This window comes from Nymphalis io, chromosome 27 (genome assembly GCF_905147045.1).
Source record: "Nymphalis io chromosome 27, ilAglIoxx1.1, whole genome shotgun sequence".
Lineage (NCBI taxonomy): Eukaryota > Metazoa > Arthropoda > Insecta > Lepidoptera > Nymphalidae > Nymphalis > Nymphalis io.
In genome coordinates this window covers 2,622,779-2,647,516 of record NC_065914.1, presented here as the reverse complement: position 1 = coordinate 2,647,516, position 24,738 = coordinate 2,622,779, and the positions used below count along the sequence as shown (strand labels likewise).

The window sequence follows — 24,738 nt, the reverse complement described above, 5'->3', positions numbered from 1 at the left end:
AAGATTAGCCCCACACATACTTATAAGTGCAGGTATGTAACAGTTTTGCTAAAATGACATTCTTGACAGAGCAATATTTGTTTTTAATCTGAAACATCTCGTATGCCGTGATAAACGGCAATACCCTATCTTATGACGTCATCACCGTTCGTCGCCGCTCCATACTCTCTTGAGTGTGTGGCGCGTATACTGTATATTACTTTCATACGTTGCTATATATTATTATAATAACAAGAAAAAGACTTTTTTTTTATTGTACTTAATACTTATTTATTGGTTTTCATTTCTAGACGACTATATTTTGTTTACCATCTTAACCACACTTGAATACATTTTAAAATGCTGTCAAAATACAGATTATCCAATGCTGTCAGTTATTTTTTTTTAATAATGAAAATAAAAGCTTGTCAAAAGAGGGCAGTTGTCGAATAAATAGAAACATTACAAACAACACTAATATTTACACTTAACTTTATTTTAAAGTCAAATCGACTTTCATTCTTTTAATTTGTTTACTAAAATATCACATAGTTTTTCGACATGATATATAAAAATGGTAAAATACTATCATTAATAAACCGCCGCTAAGAAAATGTTCCCGACAGGTATGTGATCATGGAGGATGCGACTTGATGCAAGTTTAAAGTGAAGAACTTACTAATGTTATAAATGAGAAAGTAAGATTGTTACGTTTTCAAGACTTAACCTCTTAAATGATCATTATGAAATTTTATATACGCGTTGTCAGTACGTAACACTTGAACAAAACTCGTGTTCGAATCTAAAACTAGTTTACGATAAAAATTATTATCGTTACTAAATAAGAAAACACAATATTATATATAATCCAACGCAATTACAAGGTTATGTAGACTTTATTATTAGAGTGTCACTCGAGGCGTGATCAATTGACAGCCCACAGGGACTCATTCTCTCAGCGGAGGAACTTTGGAGTGTAGAGGTAAGGTCGATATTTATGTATAATAAAAAAGACTCCCTTAACATATATGAAAATTTAAGTGTCACAGCTGGATGCATGTAATTTGAAGGTACGTTAATACTCGTTAGATTAAAACGGATTTAATTAAATAATTTTAGATAATGTGTAAATGAAATGACTCGGTTAATAAAATTTATAAATCTCAATTTAAAAACACAAAAATATTAATATCAGACCATATAGCTACATTAGCGATGTTGTAATGTATGGAAAGCTCATATTCTGTTCGGTTGACAGTTTTCCCCTGTATGACAAACTTCCTACCTCAACACTCCATAGGCCATATTTAAAATTGGGCTATCACTTAGTAATACTGATTACTATTCAATACGAACTGATCTTGGTGAAGATAGTCTTCTCTCCTGCCATATCTTGACAATTTCAATTTTGGCTATCCTGAAAATACAAAAACATCAATTATTTATTGAAATACTTCATTGACACAGACTAAATAATTAAAAAAAATTTACAATTTACACATATAATGTGAGGCAGAAGAAGCTAGTGATAGATTGAGTTGAAATACAGCACTGGCTTTCAGCTGGCAATAACAATAATAAACAATTGATGAGCAGATAGATGCACAGATAATAAATATTCATAATATATAATACTACTATATAGTAATTAATATATTATTGTAAATTTGAGCATGCTACGGTGATGACGAAGCCCTCGGTACCTCACGAGCAGCATCAGCGCCATGAGGTCACACGCGATCAGCATGTAAAACACCGCAGACCAACTGCCGCCAGACACGATGCCAGCCACCATCGGACCCACTGCCGCGCCTGGAGTTTTTAATATAAATGTATAGTCAAGAAAAATTAAGCAGAAAAAGTGCGTTATATAGGTACTGTTTTTTTTATATGTCAGTAATTAAAAATGCTTCAGAAAAATTATGCTCTACCCCAGAAAATTTAAGAAATATTTTGAAAAAAGATCTTATAATATTTGTCGAAAAATTTAAACTAATAATAAAAATATTATATTAACCAATCTTCTTAAATTACCATATAAAGTTTAATATTGAAATAAATGTATTAATTTTTTAATACATTTCTATCAAAAACATTTTATCATATTATAAACAATTTTAATTATTTTCTACAATTTCTATATTATATTAATAAATTTTAGGCTTTTTTTTTGTAATGCCTAACAGAAAACACCCACCGACACACGGCACATCTTAATCGAAAAAGTATAATATATTAATTATAATTGTAAAATAATAATTGTTTAATTAATTTCCATAATTATTCAAAAAGTATGTGTCCGAAAGAGTCAGGCCCAAGTCGGTTTAATTAAAAAAAAAAAAAAAAAATACCGACAAAATTTCCTAAACCATACATAAAGATACACGGTTACCGTCTCATGTGCCATATATATTTTTGTACGTTAATAATTCCAACATTTTTTTTTGTTACATTTTACTTTAAAAATAACTTTCATCTAGGTCGTTCAAGATTACTTCGCCTACAATTTATTTAGTATTCTACTATTTTAGCATTTCATTCAACTCCCGTATGGTCTAGTGGCTAGGATACCTGGCTTTCACCCAGGAGGCTCGGGTTCGATTCCCGGTACGGGAAATCATTTTTTTTTCTTAATTTTATATTTATAAACTTCTTTTTTCATATTTTATTATTTTTTTCATTTATATTATTGTTTTAGGTTTTTTTTTTTGTTGTTGTTCAAAATATATACAGAAATACGTTTATATATAAATTTGTAGCTAGAAGAGAGAAGCGTAAACGGGCCTCTTGATGGTGAACGGTAACTACATATACTCATCAGACCATCAACGCTATCAACCATAGGAACTAAGACGTTAAATCTGTTACACTCACCCTTCAAAGCACACATTCATGGCTGGCACGTGGCCCTAATATTGTTTGTTACTCACCAATGCTGCCGGTGCCGTCGATGATGGCGGTGACCGTTGCGAGCGCCTGTGCGTCGCCGGCAAGACTACTGTGCGTGCCTGAAGCGTATTATTTTACATATAATACAATTAAACCTATTATACAAATAACGATTCGTTTCGCTTACGGATCGTAGAATTATCTAATGGTTTTTTATTGAAAAATCTGTCATGTTCATATATTGACTAATATTCTTGGAATGTTAGACAGGATACACACATACCAACAGTTTGAATAAAAAGCTTGTAAAACATGGTAGATACCGAGTTCCGCGCTGACAGCGGTGGTGATGAGCGCATAGGGGCCGTTGACGAGCACGCCCGCCACCACCAGCAGCGCCACGTTCAGCACGTATGAGCTGGCCCCCCACGACTGGTACGCCAGAAGCTGGAACGATACGTCACGATTAAAACTCAACTGCCTAATTATCCCATTTTTTGGGGGGAAAAAATTTAGACATTCACGACCGTATTGGTTCTAGAGAATGCTGTGCTGGGATACCTTCCAGTTATCCCACTATCATAAAGTTTGTTATGCTAAAGGCTAGATGCACTTAACAAAAATATTTTAACTGGCTCTTATAACATCCATTGAATTGGTTTGGAGTTTTGCCGAATGCGCTCCGAGCACCACACGAAAAACGTACAGGTTTTAATGGATAAGAATGACATAACCCAGATTCCTCCCAAGGGAGCCAGGTATCTTCAGAAGGTTCAGGTTATTCCCATACGTATATAATATAAGTCTCACAGCGGGCGCGGCGAGCGCGTAAAAAGCGGCGCAGACGAGCGCGGGCGCGCCCACGCAGTCCGCCAGCAGCCCCGCCAGAGCCGCGCCCATCACTCCGCCCACGTCGAACGACGTGCTTAGCTCACCCGACTGTTTCGGAGTCAGCGTCGCTGGAAGACAAGGAGCCAATTAGGAGTATTCCCTGATGTTTTTAAACACCAAACGATAGTTCTAAGATTCAAGTTTGTTTTGTTTCCCTTATCTCGAGAAGAAAATATCCTAAGGAGCAGGTGTCGGTATCCTATGTCCTTTTCTGTACCACTGACAACTTGTATGTATGGTAACCTTCATGATGGTCGATTGAGTAGTTAAGACGTGAAAGCGTAACAAACAAACAAACTCACTTCGTTTATAATATTAGGATAAATGAATAAAGAAAAGAAAATACAATTATTTTATTTGAGCTCACGTGTAACTTTTGAGGTGCTTTTGTGAAATTAAATTTTTCTAGAGCTTTGTGCAAGCTCGTCTGGGTAGGTACCACCCACTCATCAGATATTCTACCGCAAAACAGCATTACTTGGTATTGTTGTGTTCCGGTTTGAAGGGTGAGTGAGCCAGTGTAATTACAGGCACAAGGGACATAACATCTTAGTTCACAAGGTTGGTGGCACATTGGTGATGTAAACGATGGTTAACATTTCCTACAACGCCAATGTTTATGGGCGTTGGTGACCACTTAGTAATTAGGTGGCCCACATGCTCGTCCGCCTTCATATTCTATATAAAAAAAAAACTGGCGTGCTTTATAATCTTAGATATTGTACTGCAAAACAACAAAACATAGTATTGTTGTGTTCCGGTTTGAGTGAGATTGTAACTTCTAAGGGACATAATATGAGAGTTCCCAAGGCTGGTGGCGCATAGGCAATGTAAGGAATAATCCATCTACCTATTATATATATATATATATATATATATATATATATATATATATATATATATATATATATATATATATATATATATATATATATATATATTTTAAATATATATATATATATATACAGTACAGTAACAGCCTGTGAATGTCCCTTCTGGACTAAGGCCTCTTCTCCCTTTTTGAGAAGGTTTTGGAGCTTATTCCACCACGCTGCTCCAATGCGGTTTGGTGGAATACACATGCGGCAGAATTTCAGTGTAATTAGACACATGCAGGATTCTTCACGATGTTTTCCTTCACCGTAAAGCACGAGATGAATTATTATCACAAATTAAGCACATGAAATTTCTTTTTTATAAATATATATACAAATAACTAAATATTATTGATAAATACAATTTACTTACTCGATGATTTAATGTACAAAGGCAGCCAATAGAGGAACGTATAGCTGACCAGCTTCGCGAAGAAGAGCGAGAGGGAGAATTCAATCACTCCGGGTATAGCCAGCGCGCGAGTGAGCGAGACAGCGCCTTGAGAGCGAGTCGACCGCCGTGATAGTAGAGCTGTCTCTTCTGTTGGATCATCTTGTTGATACTGGAATCGATATATTTATAAAAAAATCGTTTATTTGTTTTTATTTCAACTAACGTCCTTATTATTATTTTTTTAAATATAGAGCACTTGACTGTTATCACACCCGATGGAAAGTGAAGATAGAGTCTAAGGTGGAGCGCGCTTGCCTAGAAGATGCCTATTCAATCTCGACTTGAAAGTACCCATATTGTAGGTGGTGGGGAAACCGGAGGTCTGGAAGGTATTCCAGACCTTAGCAGTGCGTATCAGAAACGAGGAAGCAAATCGTTTCGTACGTGTCTTAAATACGTCAACTACGTTCGGGTGCAGAACTTTACGATGCCTCGCAGTTCTGTGGTAAAAAGGTGACAGACAATGCCTTCCAATGCCGTTATATGTGATTGATAATGTTATGTAATTGTTCGAAAACCAAAAGGAATTTACCAGAAATTGTGACGTAACTTGAAACTTCTATTTCCGGATCACACATAGTGATTCCGTTTTCGGACAATGTATAATGCTTTTAAAACGGCTCCCAAATATGTTTCGAAATTTAAATTATAAAATAATCGTTATGTAATGTTTGTCTAGTAGGATATATATATATATATTTGTTGCGCGCGACTTCGAGGTGAGCCGTAAGCGATAGCTGCGAAGATCTAAAGTAAGGAGGCTTTCGTACGGCGATGACGGAAGGGCACGGAATGACATACGGGGAACGTGCAAGCTGGCTGCTTGTCATATTTTTAAATAAGCAGTTATTGTAATTTTCTTTTGTAATTAAAAAACGGTATTGCGAACGGAACAATTGTATAGAAAATAAGTGTTTTATTTGCTCAAATAGTAATAAAAGTTTGTTTGCTCAAAAAGTATTCTACCGAGTTGAAATATGATAGTTCCTGGTATAGTATCATTATCCTACATAGGATGATGCGGACGAGCATATGGGCCAACTGAATGATCACCAATGCCCATAGACATTGGCATTGTAAGAAATGCTAACCATCGCTTACATCGCCAATGCGCCAGCGATGTAACCATCGCTTACATCGCCAATGCGCCACCAACCTTTGGAACTGAGACGTTATGTCCCTTGAGCATGTAATTACACTGGCTCACGAACCCTTTTAACCGGAACACAACAATACCAAGTACTGCTGTTTTACGGTAGAACATCCGATGAGTAAGTGGTACCTACCCAGACGAGCTTGTACAAAGCCCTACCACCAGTAAGATTAATTAACTTATAATTAAACCTATTAAGTTATCACTTAAAACTAATTGATATATAGCAGTAAACATGCAATTTAATACACAATAAATAATAAATATTCAAAACGTTAAGCAAACAGTGAAGAAAATAAAAGAATTACTAAAACAACAAACACTCGTTAATATTATTTTCGTTATTGTCAGTCATTATATTTCTTGTTGTTATTTTTACAAGAGCCATAAATAAATACATTTAATATTTAAGACATATGTTTCCTAAAAAAGAACAGTCCACTTAAACTTAGGAAATACCATTACATGTAAAGTACTATACCATAACTCATGTCTACATTTTGTATCAGTAAATAACTCTTTAACCTTTTTGAATACATTAATTGAATTTTCATTTATAACGGTTTTTTGGTAATGAATTGTAAAGCTGTGCTCTTTCAAATGATATAGTTTTTTGTGCCATTTGTTCGGATTTTGGGGAAAAATTCGAACAATTGTTCGAGTAGGGGGTAAATGGAATAAGAAATATTAAGTGTTATATTTTGGACATCTAAAGTGGTGGCAAATATCCAAGTATATGGAAAAATGCAAGAGCAGTTCCTATTTTCAAAAGCGGCGATATAAAAGACATTAAAAATTATCGGCCAATATGTATATTGACAGTTTTTTCAAGTGTTTAAATCTTTGATTTGTCCGGTAATTACATGGCACATGAAGCCAGTAATGATAGAAAATCAACATGGCTTTTTTAAAAAACGTTCCACCATATCAAATTTGACTGTAATTGTTGATGATTTATCAATGGCAATGGACAATTCAGAACAAATAGACTCTACTGCACACTGCAACAAATAGACTGCATTTATACTGATTTGGCCAAAGCGTTTGACGCTGTGGATCATTACATTTTGCTGAAAAAACTTAGCGGCTACGGTATCGATGGTAACCTTATAAGATGGTTTGAATCATACTTGATGGGCCGTAAAATGAACTTGGTTATCGGAGGCTACCAGTCGCACACATTTACTGTGACTTCAGGAGTACCACAGGGTTCTACTCTTGGGCCAATATTATTTGATATTTTTGTGAATGACATAGTGGAGTGTTGAAATTAAGTTTTATATCCCATGTAGATAATATAATTAAAAAATCATTCAAATTATTAGGATTTATTTTAAGAGCTTTAAAATAAATAAGAAGCAGACTTGAATATTGTTCGGTCGCATGGAGTCCTCACTATCAATTACATAAAGATAGAAAAAATAAAAAATAAAAAATTTTTTTACGTCATCTGGCTTACAAACACAATGTTTTCAAACACAATGAGCGTTACAAAGATAAGCTAAAGTTATATAAAGCTCTTTCACTATCTGATCGTAGAGAAATAATGGATTTATGTTTTTTGCACAGTATTGTAAATGGAGGTATTGATCGTCCAAATTTGTTGAGCAGAGTTAAATTGGCGGTACCATGGTATAACGCTAGAAGTTTCATTAAAAATAAGCAAATCTTTAGTCAAGGGTTTGCGAAAAGTTTTAGTTTTATGCTTTTTTGAGGAGAAGGTTTGAAGCATATTCCACTACGCTGCTTCAATGCGGGTTGGTAGAATACGCATGTGGCTGAATTTCAATGTTTCCGATGTTTTCCTTCACCGTCAAGCACGAGATGAATTATAATCACAAATTAAGCACATAAAAGTTCTGTGGTGCTCCGGTTTAGCTTACGTAATTTATCTAGTGACTAGATCACTTAAAAACTTAATAAAAATAATAATATCCAGGGACATTATTCACGGCCATCTGATCCCAAACTAAGGAGAGCTTTCACTATGAAAACCAGACAACTGATATACTACATATACTACTTTTCTTTTGTAAATAAATACTCATATAGATAATAAATGAACTAAGATTTCATCATCATGGAACGAACGTGACCAATCAGATGTTAGGTACTCTATATCTTTTTCTGTGAACCTGACTACGTGTGTGCAAAATTTCACGATAATCAGTTCAGTAGTTGAGACGTGAAAGACAAACGAACTCACCTTTACATTTATAATATTAATAAGGATATAAGGTTAAAATATTAGTTCTAGCTTACCGGTGATGTATTAGCTGAGTGTCGAGACGGTCTCAAGCTCGCCGCCTGCAATCATGCTGTTATTTAATGATGGTGGATGGTGAAACTTACCTTTGGTAAATTTGTAAGGTAAGTGTGATTTATTGTGAATTAGTTATGTTAGTGAAAACATAAATATAACTAAAAACGTGATTGAAATGATATGTGCAATCAGTTAGTTTTCTATAATATTTTCCAATGACAGAAGGAGTACAGATTAAAAAAAACTTAGATATAGATAGCTCTGCTATATTATGCATAACAAAAGTTCTTAATTAATAAATATTTATTTATAATACAAAACTATCCCACTTAACTACTTATAACAATTCTAAATTTACTTCTAAAGTTTCAATAGGGACTTCACCGACGGTCAAAATTTAATTTTTCACGCATCCATAATAAATACCATAGATAATTTTAAATCTAGACCAATCTATAGTCAAATCAAAGTCGAAGTTGCTTACTTGTTTACTCCTCTTATATACGTATATGATGAATGGATATAATGGAATATGATACAAATATATGTATGTTGATATAATATACAGGGTAACTGGTGAATTACTATTAATATTTAAGGATACTCGGTACATGATTCTCATTCGAATTATGTAAAAAAATAGGTACTTAATTTTTGACCAAATTTACATAAATTTAAATAAATGAAGTGTGACACAAGCCGGCGGCGCGTGCGGCGCGGTGTTGTACTGTCCGCTCGCCCCCCGCAACACCTGCCGCGCGGCCAATTAGTCGGACGAGCGCCGCCGTAAGGTTCTCTAAGGGTATCTCGGTGGACTGTGTGGAATCTACTTCACAAAAAAGGGCTACACCCGTATCATTTTCGACATGTTCAAGAACTCAGTGCCAACGATTACGAGCCACGAATAAAGTTAGTGTAGTTATGTAGGTAAATAAGTAGTTTCATGATTGACAATCGTTGTAAATAAGTATGATTCCATTTTTAAATACGCCGGAAATACCAAGATAGATAAACAGTTCATATTAATTTTTGTCCCGAGTTCACATCATTTACCTAGTCAACAAATTTGTTGCTTAAACGAGTGAAATATCTTGATATTTTTGCCTGTCCGAAGCCAGAATTAAAGTAAGAAGGATTAGATCATGCTTGTTTATCAAAGATAGCCTGCTACCCTGTTAACACGTGACGGCGTTTGGACGTAGGTATACTACCGCGTGATAACTAAATGTACCTACATACCTGTTTTGTGTCGACAGCACAGCTAGGGTGTCCACGCGATGCGTAATTAATTACATAATTTTTGGTTAACTTTACTTAGAAGTTTATCAATATTTATGTTATATGTATTTTTTTTTGTCATATATGATCGTCAAATATCACGTCCTTAAATATTGATGGTAATTCACCAATCGCCCTGTATATTGTTTGACCTTTTTTTATCTGGATAAATAGATTGTGACAGGAAAATGGATTAGAATCTTATGAAATACATTTATAAAATATTTTCAACGTTATATTTTTACCTTTTGCCTCAAAAAATAAATCAATATACATAATACTTGTATCAGAATATACAGCGCTTTTCGGAGATTATATTATATAATATAAGTAGCTGCGCTTCGCAGTTTCACTAAGACTATTAACGTGAGAAACGGAAACATGTTCTTGATTTTTAATCAAAACAACCAATGAGCTAATTTATTGGATCTTGGGAAACTATCAACTAGTTCAGTTTCGACAAATTCTATTACAATTTTAATTTATATATATATTTATTTAATTTCAAAATTCAAAGATCACTAAATACCACTCCGGTCATAAACCATTGCAAAATGCCTTATAAATGACAACAGACTGTACTATATACACTAATATTATATTATTATTGTTAGAAATGTATGAATAATACCTGATCACCGACAATTACTTGCGTGGCTTCATCTTCATCGTCTGATCTGTGTGAGGTTCGGCTTGGCTGGAAATGTAAAAATACCATAGACATTAAACACTAAAATTACTGGTGGTAAGGCTTTTTGCAAGCTCGTCTGGGTAGGTACCACCCACTCATCAGATATTCTACCGCAAAACAGACGGTGAGTGAGCCTGTGTGATTACAGACACAAGGGATATAACATCTTAGTTCCCGAGGTTGGAGGCGCATTGGCGATGTTAGGAATGGTTAACATTTCTTACAATGCCCATGTCTACGGGCGTTGGTGACCACTTATCATCAGGTGGCCTATAGCTCGTCCGCTCGTCCATATACATTATAGATATATAATATAAAAAATCAGTAATATTTGTGTAGCGTGATGCTACATTCAATAACTAAAATAGTCAAAAGAATACGGAGTTCCACAAGGAACATTATTAAGTCTCAAATTATTTCTCATATACGTTAATGATACAAGTGAAAACATACTTACAGATTGTCTATCAGTCGAAAGACCTACGTTCCTTGGTTCTGGCACTAGAAATAGGAACACTAAGAACGCTACAACGCCCATCACTAGCGCTGGATACACGAACGATAGTGACCAATCACTTTCGACATATTCTGCTGCCATTATTGTACCTAAAAAAAGAGATTCATAGTGACTGACTACGTTTTTATAACCAATACAGACAAATAATCAAAGCATTTATTTTTAATGTATAAAATTTACAGCTATGATATGTTGGATGATATTTTGGATTTACATTATTTATTCTTAGCCTAAATAAATTAAGTTACAATAGAAAAAAAATTACACAAAATTGGTAGATAAAAATAGACAAAGAATATGTAGAACTATAAATAAATAACTTAAGTTAACGGTGTGAGAACACACGTGTGTTTTTGTATTTTTATGTTCAATTATTTATGCAATTGATGCAAATAAATTCCAATGAGTTAATACCCAAAATGTTTCCGAGGGAAGTATGGGAATTCCACAATCCGAAAATGAGTCCCTTTTTGGCGTTGCCAAACCATTTGCCAACAATGGCCACGGTTCCAGGCCATCCTGTGGTTTGAGCTATACCGGCACCAGCCTGAAGGTACAAAATTACATGATAAAATACACTTTTTAAGAATAATACGTGTCAGAAGGCTACCCATAAAACAATTAAACGCCAAATAATGCATATCAGTAAGGAAAATAATAGTTTAAAAAAAAACAGCTAGTTTTTTTTTTTTTTATATTTGCCGGGAGGGCAAATGACTCTACTCCACCTGATGGTAAGTGGTAGTAGAGTCCAAACGCGACGACGGCCAGTACAGACGGGAAAAACGTTCTGCACTAGCCGCCTTCGCCTTGCCGACCCGCAAGATGCCTTTTCACGCCTCGTTACCCGGGTTGTAAGAGGAGGGGAACACGTGAGCTGGTAAGGAATTCCATTTTTTGGAAGTGCGACAAAGAAAGGAGTTGCCAAATTTCTTTGTTCGCGATGGAATTGATGTCACAGTTAGGCGGTGACATCGAGAATCAGCTCGCGTGGACTTAAGAAGGAAGGGGGAAGCAGGAAGCAGGATATTTTTCAAATATCTTACCTGTACAATAAGATAGAACGATATATCGTGTATATCTAGGGTTCTACCTAAACCGAACAAGTAACAGAATATCGCAGACACCAACATCCCCAGTGAGAGAAAATATCTGAGATCCACTCGCTCCGCGATCATACCTAAGAAGTAGACAAAGTTTATTAAAATACTAGTTTATTTCTTTTCATAATTGTAATGATTTATCTTCCTCTTGTGATTCATTTATTTATTTAATACTTGTTGCACAACATATAAATAAGATAAAAGAAATAGGAAACACTCAAAAAAAAAAATGGTTAACAAATTCGGTCTTATCGCTTATAGCGATCTCTCAAAGACAACCTTCGGTGAAAGAATTTTTGTATTCATGTTTTTTTTTAAATTGTAAATACAGTGTAAACTCTATATAACGACACTGAAGGGAGAGTATAAGATACATGCAGGTTTCCTCACGATGTTTTCCTTTACCGTCAAGCATGAGATGAATTATAAACTCAAATTAAGCACATGAAAATTCAGTGGTGCTTGCGGGTTTGAACCCACGATCATCGGTTAAGATTCACGCGTTCTAACCACTGGGCCATCTCGGCTTATATATATAGCTTATTATATTTGATACATAATATTTAGAATGGTAAACCCACAACATATAAATACATATTTATATACATAAACTTACCAGAAACAAACATGGCGCCAGCGTATGAGAAAAGGAAGGCCGAGTCCAGGGTACCAAGTAGAGTGTTAGCATCATTTGTGTCTGAAACAACACTAATGTTAGCTTTATATTAAGTTACTATGTCTGAAGGGCCTTTTGAATAACATTGCCTATGATCAGTGTGAATAGTCTTAATATTTTTTTAATGATATCTTCCAGACTATATTTAAAAACGGTAGCCATTTTCAAGAGACACTATACACTCCAAGCCCGCCGACTCAGGTAAGCGGCTATTTTATCGGCTTCATCACATCTCGTTACTAGTTGGGATGCTTTGTCGGCGGCACGAAATATGCAACTTCTTTTGGCAATTAATTGATTGCTTTCGAGTGTAAAGTTTCCGCGCGTATGCAAATCGCAGATAAGCCACCGCCATATTTATCTGGTTTGTAGACTCACTCAGGTGCACTCTATATGCCCTTGCTCTCACAATCCGAAGGTACAACCCGTCTGTTAAGTACGACGTTATGTTAAGGCACAAGGGACCTATCAACATAGGTCCAAAACATTAAATAAATAATATTTCATACACTGCCAATGTCTATCAAAAGGCGGCAGTGACCACTTACCATAAAGTGGCTTAATTGCCAGTTAGCCTAGCTACATTTATATAAAAAAAATGCAATATTTGACCACATACTAACAATTAAAGTTTATATAAATTTCCTAAACTGGCTTTCAAGAAAGTTATTTAATTATAGAAGCTTGTGTAAGAAACGAAAATAAAATTTTTCTTCGAATTTTTTTAGAGTGACCCACTTAATAATCACCAGTAGATCGGTTTTGTGAAAACAAAATCAACTCTCAACGCAGTACACAAGCCCGATATCTGATAGTAATATAATAATAATATCCTGGGACATTTTTAACACACGGCCATCTGATCCTAAATTAAGCTTGTACAGAGCTTGTACTATGGCAACCAGACAACTGATATACTACATATACTATTTTTCTTTTGTAAATACATACTTTTATAGATAATTACACCCAGACTCAGGACAAACATATGTTCATGCACACAGATATCTGTCCTGGGTGGGAATTGAACCCACAACCTTCGGCGTAAAAGGCAAGCATCCACCAAGACGCCAACCGGCTCGTTAAATATGCGACATTGACTATAATAATTATATACTTACTAAACGGAGGCCAGTTACACCATTGCTCGTCACCCGGTCTAACATCCGGCGGAGGTGTCAACGCACTGCAGTTTTGATGGAGGACACTCTTCACTACGGATATCGGTTTCCTCGTCAAATGATATGTCATATACGTGAAGTATGTTAGGATGAGGACGCTTGCTTGATACCTGAAAATAAAAAATAATTGACATTGTTTAATATATAAGCAATATATATATATACCTAATTAAAAGATAATTTGTTTGCTTTTTTTTAGTTGTATGTTTGTTAAGGACATAGGTAACCTAACACCTGATCTGACACAACGTATGACGACGTATGAGGGATCAGTTCAATTTCCATGTCAGCATATAGTAAGATTTCAGAATGTTCGAATATCAAATTAATTTTATTCACAAATAAATTAAAAAGAAGAGGTTCGAAACGAGATCCTTGAGAAACACCTGATAACATAAACAAATAAAGAATATGCCTTCATTGAAACCGCTTGACTTCGATCTCGTAAGAAATCAACCATCCAAATATTTAGCGGCTTTTAGAAATCTACGAAGTAGAAGCTTTAGAGTAGCCTGTATACAAAATATCGACCTGATGACCATTCTCCAAGTCAGTAACTTCGTATTTACAAATTCGTTTAAATCATTTGCAGTAGTCTTACTCATAAAACAATGTTGTTCAATAAGGAGTTATAACAGGAAAAAAATCGATTTACAAATTCGTTTAAATTATTTTCAATAGTTTTCTTACTCATAAAAACGTGTTGTTGTTCAATAAAGACTTATAACGGGAAAAAAATTAATATGATAAATTTGACCATTATGAGACGCCTGGCAGATGTGGAATATTAAGGAAAATAATATATTATAATCAAATAAATAAAAACCGTAGTTTCAATGTAAATATAGTTATTATTTTAATAATATATAGCAACGAAGTTTGGCGATAAAGATCAAGCACACGAGAGAGTAGGCAGCGGAGAGTGTATGACGTCATAAGATAGCGTCATGCCGTTTACCGTCGCGGCATACGTCTGTGTTACTCCCGAGGCACCAATATATGTTTCACATCAAAAATACATAATAGTTATTTAATCAATAGACAAACCAAACATAGCAATTATAAACAATGCGATAGTACCGACTAACCGATAAATAAATAATCAAATAATGAATTACTCATATACATATATGTATATAAAATATAATGTTTCTTTGTTCGTATACTGTATCACACTAGTCATATATAACATGCTTGGTAACGATGAAAAATAGCGTGGTGGAATAAGCACCAAACCTTGTCCTCAAAAGATGATTCTTTAGCCAAACAGTGAGACACAGGATTTAAAAAAAAAAAATTACGTCAGTTAATATTTAATTATTACGTTATGTAATTCTTACAAAACCAACTTAAATGTATAGTAATGGATGAGCATTAGTTACTATATAAATATAATAGAAATATATAAATAAACGATAGTTCAGCATATGTCAATGTTTACGATGATAAAGGTATATAACAAAATGTTTTGGGTGTATCGCTATGCAGAACCAGGACGAATTATACTAACTAATAACGATTACGTTTCGATACGACTGCGATATAGACAGTCTGTCAGAAATAGTGCCTGGATTTGGCAAGGGAGGATGAAGCTCGCAAATCTTTGATAAATTCTATTTCGGTACGGATAGTAAAAACGAAGACAAAAAAAATTAAAAATAAAACAGACCAGAAATTCAGTAACTACTCTCTAACATCAATCATATAATATAATTACATTTATATATCCTTAATGAAAATCAAAGAATTCCAAGACTTTTTGATCGTCTATATGATGATGCCCTCTGACCGAAATCGGCCATGGCTGCAAGTCTAAAGAGAGGTTAGCTGCTTCGTTGGTTTAGTGGTAGATATAAGGCCGCAGATCATGAGATCATAGGTTCAAACTCCATGTCGGGCCAATAAAAAGTTATTGGGTTTTCTCTCGAAGAATCTCAGTAGCAGCCCGGAGTCTGGAAGCTGGAAATGTGTACATTCCCATGTCTCTGAAAGCACGTAAAGCTGTTGCCCTGCACCTGGACCTGAACTCTTTTAGGTCGGCTTGCCATCCCATCGGATTATGACAGTGGGGGAATAGAGAGTGCACCTGTGTTTGTGCACACACTTGTGCACTATAATATGTGTTGCGCAGTTGGCTATACCTTGAGATTGGCCGCCGTGGCCGAAATCGGTCTGGAGGACATTATTATTATAGCTATATGCACATTCGAAAAGACAATAGTCAAACGAAAATTATTATTATAGTTTATAAATAACTAAAAGAAATATTAAATACCAATAGATGCTTATCAATATAACATTTATAAACACTTTGATAAAATTATTATCAAATATCAATTCTTAGAATTGATATTTAGTCAAATTATGGTAAAGTTAAACTATTTGACATATACTTAAATACAGATATCTTTAATATTTATAATCTTAATTGCTAATGATAAAAATTTATGAATATATAATTCATATGTTTGTTGTATTACTTGCTGATATTCTTATGTTTGTTATTGTTGAATTACTAGCTTTCGGAAACACGGGATTATACACACACTTCCAACTTCTAGACTCCAAGCTGCTACTGAGAATTTTGGACAGAAAAACTCAATAACATTTTATTGGACCGACCTGGTAATGAACCCAGGATTTCCGGGTCGTATTTAGCCACTAAACTAACGAGGCAGTCGCATACTCAATTGTATATATAGCCTATTCAGAACCATTCAAGTAAAGATATTATTCAAAAAAACATAACAGTATAAAGCATGTAATTAACTGAATAATACATCTCTTTACATAAACATGGTATATTCTTTGTTGTATTCTAATTTATTTAACTTGTATGCACACGAAATTTCTACTTATAAATGTGTTGAGTAGTTTTAATCGTTATCAAAAGTTAATTTGTTTATTTATAGTATATTCAAATAGAGGAATAATGATAAGCAAGCCATACATTATGTATTCCATGCCTTTTGGTCTATATCTCTGCTATAATATGCACTATAAACTGTTCTTGATGTATACATATTTATTCATAATACTTAAATACTTTATACCACAAATATCCACACTAATTTTAGTAAAGTTCCAATAATAACATCGCCAACATTAAAAGCCCCAATTTTTACTAATCCATAATATATATAGTGGATTGTTGAAAATTTCAACAATTATATCTATTGAATACTAAACTTGTTTATCTTAACTCATTTGGTTGAAAAAGGCAATAGATATTGGAATTGTAATAAGTATAAACTTATATTTGGATTTAAGTTGTTATAGTACTTGAAATTGCATTGGCTCTCATCTTTATTGATGTTGGGTACAAAAATAACCAATAAATGTAGTACTATTAAACAAAGTTAAACTATAATTTAAATAAATACATATTAGTACATGCCAGAATTATTTAAAGCAATAATAGGAACAATATATTATATTCTTTGATTAGTAAATAATCACTTCCTTATTAATTTATATTTTTCTTTTAAGAGTATATTTGATAATCATAAATATTTGACCTTAGATATGGCCTCTAGTAAGACCTGACTTGTTAGCATGAAGAAACTGTTACTGTTAGAATTCTTAACTTTGTAATTTATTTATTTATTATGAATATTTAAACACTTGATTTAAATACACACATGTTCTAAGTTAAATTATTAGTAAATATAATAAGTTGACCTTTTAAATAAATATCTAAAAACAAACAACTTACCATCGTAATTTATTAATTTGAAATCGAGGACACAGCCAGGAATTTAATTTTTGTAAACATTGGACACCGATAGGAGCATCCCTGTTTACACCGCTCATTTTAAAAAATTTCAAGCAATATCCTCTCATAAATGCTTTGAATATATTCAATTGAAATATTTCCTTATCTTAAATTTGTTTCAATTCACACTCACATGCACAACGATCTAATACAAAGTGATTGTTTATAAAATTCTTTCTTTGTTAACAAGCGAACTTCTAAATGCAAGTGATATATCCATATTCTAAGTAATATGCTATTTATTTTTATCAAAAATAGCTTTACTACGTGGATAGCGTACGCTTTTAACTTTTTCGAATTTTATTATATGTAAAGAGTAAATAATTTTCGTATTTTTTGCGTGAACTAAGTTTGGAGGCGGTCGCACTTTCGACACGTCCTAATATCAAAATGTCAAACTTCAATGTCACCTATCAACATCGCGTTCCGTTTTTTTGTTTTACAACACTGATGTAATGATATTTACTTATCATTACTTTGTACAAACTTATTTTATCTTAAAATTAATTGCTTTTAGACACGACAGAATTGTTAATTATTATTTCAATTTACTATCAAAGCATCACCATTTGTACTTAAGCAAGTAACATATTTTTTATAATATTATTTTCAAATGAAAAACAAATAGTTAAAAAAAAAAATTATGTACATAAGTTTATTCTCAGAATGCCTGTAAGCTAAAAGGGTTCGTTATGAAACTAATGCAAGTCTCATAGTTACGAATTGTAACTACTGTGACAATGAAATTTCATATATACAATGTTTATTATAACGATATACAACATATTACAACGATAATGCTATAAAAATAAAATAAATCATTTTAATGTTTATTTCTTAACTTAATAAGTATATGTTAATGGTCTGTGTAATTACATTTGTTAATTGCTTATTGTGATTAACGATTTAGTAATGGAACAACAATGTTTTACTGTGTGAGTAAACAAAATACACATTAGCATAATATTTTGAAATATCTATCAATCTAATATTAGAGAAAAAATAATTGGATTCACATAAAACGTTTTAATCGGATCGTTTGTGATTTATTTTTTAATATGACTTCGTAATAGTCATTTCGTCTAATTTTATAAATATATATGTCTATAATATATAAACCTAAATAATATACACAGTTTAAATGACCTAAGCATGATCGCGCGGAATGGAAAGAATGCTAGCAGCATAAAGCATTTTTTCGTTGTATTGCAATTCCTTTTCTCGGGCGACAAATGAATTTGAATGAATATTATTAATCCTTTTCAAAGAAAAGTCTTTCCTAGAGTTTCCTTTAAAAGACTGCGTACTACTATTTAAAAAAAACGATATGCTTACATTTTAGCTAAAAGCAATAACAGTGCTGTGGGCAACCACAGGAATGGCTAGTATCAGCATTAGACGAGCCGGTTGGTTAGACCGAATGGTGAAATACCACAAGAATAATTTTTTTGAGGATCTGAGGAACTTGCCCGTTGTCCATATAAAAGGTATAAATTTTAGTGGCAATAAGGTTTTTTAAATATATACCACTTTATGTATGTAAATACAAATTAGGTATTTACGACCTGTACCTGTTATTTATATAAATTATTTCGTAGCGAAAATCGAACGTGACCGTGCACATCAAAACACATAAGGTAACAAACACTTGCCAATGCCAGACAAATACATTAATTACTGCGCATTAGGAACATATGGGATGTTTTAAATTTCTTAGTTCCAATGTCTATGGGCTGTGGCGACCATTTACCGTCAAGTGGCCCGTTTGCCGACTGTTTAACCATTAAAAAAACGCTATTTATATCATTATGGCTTAAAAATGATTTGGTTTAAAATGCCATATTTCAGGGCCACGATAACAACTTCTATTATGACATGGATGCCGGAGAATATTACGCAGATACAGAACGCTTTGACGATCATTTGGATGAGGAAAATATTATCGTTGTAAGCAACCCAGTGGAAGCAAGACTGCCGAGTGCCAGTATAAGCGTTAGGCTACTTAAGTAAATTAATCCATATATTGCTATATATCGTTGTCACTATGTCTTTAGTCTTATTTATATACCAATTCAGAGTTATCGGGTATTACCCCTATACATAGCTTTCCAGCGTACTGTCTAGTCAAAGACATTGAGATTATCCCATAGACAATTTACTACTTTTTACTATTTTGGCCGAAAAGCCGAGATGGCACAGTGGTAATAACGCGTGAATCTTAATCGATGATCGTGGGTCCAAGCCCGGGCAACCACCACTGAATTTTCATGTGCTTAATTTATGATTATAATTCATCTCGTGCTTGACGGTGAAGGACAACATAGTGAGGAATCTGCATGTGTCTAATTTCACTGAAATTCCGCCACATGTGTATTCCACCAACCCGCATTGGAGCAGCGTGGTGGAATAAGCTCCAAACCTTCTCCTCAAAAAGAGAGAGGATGCCTTAGCCCAGCAGTTGAACATTCACAGGCTGTTACTGTTATTGTACTATTTGGCACATCCCTAATACTCTATTTTTTATTATGTTGTTTTATAGCAGATCTGGACAAAATGTAATCAGACTAATGATAAATGATTACGATTCAATGTGTATTCTTCAATCATGATTACAGATTAAATTCGATTCTGAAGAGAATCGAGGGAACCCTCTGGGGCAATTGACTCACTTACTTACGTTACTTTTTTAATTACTTTCTAATAAACAAAACTGTCAATAAGACATGCTCTTATGCATATTGTCGTCACTATATATCTTTTGTCTTGTTTATTTAAACCATAGACAATTTAGTACTTTTTAAAGATTTAAATTCCTAACATGTGTTCGCGCCCACAATTATACGCTATATGTACTACGCAGATGGCCAGTCTTATCTGAGAATGGCCATGGCTGAAATATATAAGGGAATATCATCAATTTATGATCTTCAATCGACGTCAAAGTTTTGTATTTAAATTATTAAAGCAAAGTAAATAATGAATCGAATCACCAATAAAATTAATACGATTTACAGATCCATACTAGAAAACAGAGCTAAGGCCGGTCGGTTAATGCCGACTACGAAAAAAAATATGTAAGTTGTTTTTTTTATTTTTTTTATTAAACATAACAAATTACTACTTTCAAGAAACGGCATCACGATAGTCGCAAGTATTAGGTCGGAAAACTCCAGGATGACAATCTACCACATTAGCAACGGCTGAGTTGCGTGGTGAAAAAAAAAATTCCAAACATTAAGATAGAGAACAAAGGCCCAGCATTAACTTCTCTAAAAAGCCTATAGTATGATATCTATGATTATAAAATATTAGAAGTATCAAATAATTTTTGCATATTTCTTTTAGACCCTGGTCAACAACGAGTAAAAAGTCGATGGCATCAAGTCCGGACGCACCTAAAGACGGTATATTATTATATTTCCTATGGTTTTGCATTATATTGTTATCTCCGTTAGTCTTCTATTATTATATTTTATACGTATTAATTATTAGAGAGGTATTCCACACAGACCCTACCCACACGTGCCCCAAATATTACAGCCTCTTAATAGTCTTAATATTTAATTCATGATTGTGTTTGCACATTCTTCGATTTATTAGATCGACTATTCTGAATTTATTCAACGTAATATCTATTAGCAATATGTCAAAAGTATAAAAAGTACTAAAAATTGTCTATGATCTCATCTCGATATCTTTCATAAGATACAGTCCGCCTCAAGGCTGCGTGTGAGCAAGGTCTATGACAGTGAACTTGATGATTAAGAAGTAAATAGTATATAGGTGCATAAACAAAGACTAAAGACCAATAATGATAATAAGACGATATCATGAATTATTGTTGATGATTACTTATTTTACAGAAATATTTCTAAGCCAGTTGACCAATTAAATCCTCCTTGCTTGGTTTTAACTTGCCTGTATTTTTTGTCTTTCATTAGCAAATAATCTGAGCCCGGTTTATTCAATCAAAAGTCAAAAATGTAATATTTTACAAATATCTCATTTTACAAATATTTTACAAATATCTATATATATTTCTTTAGCTGCTAGTTAATTTTTTAATCATTCAATTTTTTTAAAGATAAATCAAGTTCTGCCTCGGTATCGTCAACAGTGGCACCAGGTAAGATAATAAATACGTCATTCCTTTTTTTTAACGCTGGAAAAACGCATTACGCGTCTCCCCCACGGGAACAGAGGGGGGAGTATGTGGGGCTCCCCGGTGTCCAAGACGCCCAGTGCGCCCCGAATATCGGAATACCCTTTCCGTCTTAACTTAATCCTATCGATAAAATTGCTCTTTTTTAACTTGTTATATCAAGACTAATAGACTTTTCAAGGAAGAAATTCCTGGTCAATGAAGAAATAGTCAAAAAATACAAAATGTTACAGATCAATCAAATTAAAATTTTAATTTTTTTATTAGTAATCCTAAAGTTTGATTTCATAGTATATTCCAACCTACCTACCTATCTCGCCGGCAGGTAATGATGGGGGGGGGGGGACAGCCGCTTGAGTAATCTAATAATACTACTCAACTCAACATAACGTCGGCCGCTGGTACTCCCATTTTGGGGTTTCACTGCCCAGAAGTAACATGCTTCCTTGTGCCATGTATATATTATTGAAATATATTAAATTGGAAGTCATTGGTATTGTCGGTAAAGCTTTAAAAATGTTTAAATCGTACCTCGAGAACAGATTACAGATAGTAAAAATTGATAGTAACTCCCAAAGTCCCCATTACCCATATCCTATGGCGTTCCGTAAAGATCAATACTAGGCCCTCTGCTTCTCTTAGTATATATTAATTACATGCACGAACTTGGCTTAAACGGTAATATCACTCTCTACGCTGATGACACATGCCTCTTTTACTTTGGTTCGTCAATTCACGACCTAATAGCTCAGGCCCAATACGATCTCGATGTCCTTCATGAGTGGCTTCAGTACAATTTATTGACTATTAACATTTCTAAAACTAGCTGTATACTATTCAAAGCTAAAAATAAATACCAAATTACACACCTCTCTCAATAAATAACAGACCCTTACAAGAAAAAACTCATGAAAGATATCTTGGCTTATACATGGATACTTATTTAACATGGAACGTTCACATAAATCACTTAATAAGTAAATTGATCTCACTCCATACCTACTTGCGGATTAATGTTCGGTGCATACTACGTAAACTACGTTTCACAATTTATAATTCCCTAATAAAACCACATTTATTATATCTAATCGAAATCTGGGGAAGTGCTGCCAAAACACGATTGGAAAAACTACAAGTCCTACAAAATAAAATAATAAAAATGTTATTTAAACAATTATATAAATGCAGCACCTGCATTTTCGTACGTAAAACTATTAATAAAAATGTCCATACCGAACTACAATTTAATAGCAGCAAAAATCTGGGCGCCCCTGCCCTCGACGCGCGAGTCTCATTGTTTTGCCTAAAACTCGTACCAAGTTCGGTCAAACCGCATTAACATATGACGGTGCGCGTCTTTATAACAAGATACCCTCAGACATTAAAAATATTGACTCGTTCGATATATTCAAAAAGCGACCGTCACATTATATTATTACAAAAATACCTGTTTGAGTATGTAGAATGGAATAAGAGTGGTTTTCAAATCGTGGTGATGTTTTGTGTGTTATTTCAAATTGTGCTTGATGATTTGTGTGTTATTTTCTCCATTGAAAAATGAAAGTACGACAACGAATGTCTGTTAATTGTTTGTATTTTTTCTTCAATTGTGTTCACATGTAAGTGATGTAATTGTCTTTATGTGAATAAATAATCTTTAAACCTAAATATATATAGTGTCAACGTATTTCTATATATGTGTAGTTATAAGTAAATAGGACACTCACCCTAATCTCAATTTACAATTTTTTTACCGCAATGGTTGTATGGAAGAAATCGCTACTAAGCAATAAGCAAAGGAGAAAAGTTAAACAAACCTTAGATTTACATATTCTATGCGATTCGCTAACAGCTCTGCTGTATAATGCACTACAAACAGTTCTCGATTGATATATTTTTATTTATAATACAAACATTATTCTTATTCAATACTTATATCCCCGTTAATTTAAATTCCAAAGTTCCGATAAAAACTTAGCCGACATTCAAGACGCCATTTTTTCGCGAATCCATAATGAATACCATAGATAATTCAAGATGTCGACCGATGATATCGCGTCAATTCAACATCAAAGTTGTTTATTTCTTTACTTCTGTGATTTGAAAAAACTAGATAATCATAAATATTATGATAAACTCATAGACAATTATAATATTTATTAATTAAATAAACATATTCTTAACGATATATTTACAGTGATATCAGATAGTACTGGCGATTCAGCTGTGACCAATCAAGCCGAAGAAAAAACGACTGTTTGAAAAAGTTCATAACCAAGAAATGTTCTATCATCAAATAAATGAAATATATTAAAAAATACAGTTTTTTTATATTAATACATTATTTTAACCAATTAATCTATATTTATTTTTTGGTATATAATAGACTTAAATATCTTTTGATCGATCATGGCCATGCCATCGACCATGGAAGTTTGCATATGTACTTTAACATATTTACGGTGGTTTTTATATAATCCACTTTATGGCAATGATAATGACAATTTCCGAACGAAGGAGCGTTAGCAAAGAACTTCTAAAAATAATTATTCAACAGAAAATAAGATTTGAGTATATTGTGTCTATGTAGATATATATGATATGTAGACACAATATACTCAAATCTTATTTTCTGTTGAATAATTATATATATTATATAGGTGAATGTTTGTATGTATATATTCAAATATGACCTCTTTTTCTGTTTACTTATTTATCTGTTACATATTATTCAAATATATTTAATAATAATGTTATCAACAATATTTTGTACAATCACCTAAAAAGAGTTTGCTGACGCTGCCGCTACCAGGCGGACCGCACGTGTCTTAGTTTTTTTATTGAATAGTAA

The 24,738-nt window shown here is 33.5% G+C and overlaps 2 protein-coding genes and 1 non-coding gene across 4 annotated transcripts; 2 read left to right on the top strand and 1 right to left on the bottom strand.

Annotated features, from left to right (window-relative positions):
* Positions 1-457: 457 nt before the first annotated feature.
* LOC126778841 (glucose-6-phosphate exchanger SLC37A2) lies at positions 458-18,128 on the bottom strand. Of its 2 annotated transcripts, XM_050502544.1 has the most exons (14): positions 17,666-18,128; positions 13,891-14,060; positions 12,710-12,790; positions 12,037-12,170; positions 11,405-11,537; positions 10,931-11,079; positions 10,414-10,479; positions 8,504-8,548; positions 5,008-5,197; positions 3,679-3,827; positions 3,192-3,315; positions 2,910-2,987; positions 1,683-1,791; positions 458-1,396 (listed from the first exon to the last, which is right to left on the bottom strand). In XM_050502544.1, exons 1-14 carry the CDS (start codon positions 17,791-17,793, stop codon positions 1,321-1,323), a joined length of 1,632 nt encoding a protein of 543 aa, XP_050358501.1. In that variant the 5' UTR covers positions 17,794-18,128; the 3' UTR covers positions 458-1,320. The 2 variants fall into 2 exon arrangements, with proteins under 2 accessions (XP_050358501.1, XP_050358502.1); XM_050502545.1 differs by lacking the exon at positions 8,504-8,548.
* Positions 2,524-2,595, top strand: Trnae-uuc (transfer RNA glutamic acid (anticodon UUC)). The gene has a single exon. It is a non-coding gene; the product is annotated as a tRNA-Glu (tRNA).
* Positions 18,129-18,602: 474 nt separating the features above from the next.
* LOC126778729 (uncharacterized) lies at positions 18,603-24,207 on the top strand. The gene is made up of 8 exons (XM_050502351.1): positions 18,603-18,660; positions 19,068-19,212; positions 19,324-19,343; positions 19,574-19,731; positions 20,740-20,799; positions 21,071-21,129; positions 21,810-21,851; positions 24,085-24,207. The coding sequence occupies exons 1-8, from the start codon at positions 18,649-18,651 to the stop codon at positions 24,147-24,149; spliced, it is 561 nt and encodes a 186-aa protein (XP_050358308.1). The 5' UTR covers positions 18,603-18,648; the 3' UTR covers positions 24,150-24,207.
* The last annotated feature ends 531 nt before the right edge of the window (positions 24,208-24,738 follow it).

Excerpts from the sequence above, each read along its gene's own strand:
- LOC126778841 (XM_050502544.1), bottom strand. The coding sequence starts at position 17,793 with ATGAGAGGATATTGCTTGAAATTTTTTAAAATGAGCGGTGTAAACAGG. Across the intron at positions 3,828-5,007 it reads TTTGTACATTAAATCATCGA|CGACGCTGACTCCGAAACAG; the intron begins GTAAGTAAATTG and ends CTTGTCTTCCAG. Across the intron at positions 1,792-2,909 it reads CGACGGCACCGGCAGCATTG|GCGCGGCAGTGGGTCCGATG; the intron begins GTGAGTAACAAA and ends TAAAAACTCCAG.
- LOC126778729 (XM_050502351.1), top strand. Across the intron at positions 19,213-19,323 it reads GCCCGTTGTCCATATAAAAG|CGAAAATCGAACGTGACCGT; the intron begins GTATAAATTTTA and ends ATTATTTCGTAG. Across the intron at positions 19,344-19,573 it reads CGAAAATCGAACGTGACCGT|GGCCACGATAACAACTTCTA; the intron begins GCACATCAAAAC and ends GCCATATTTCAG.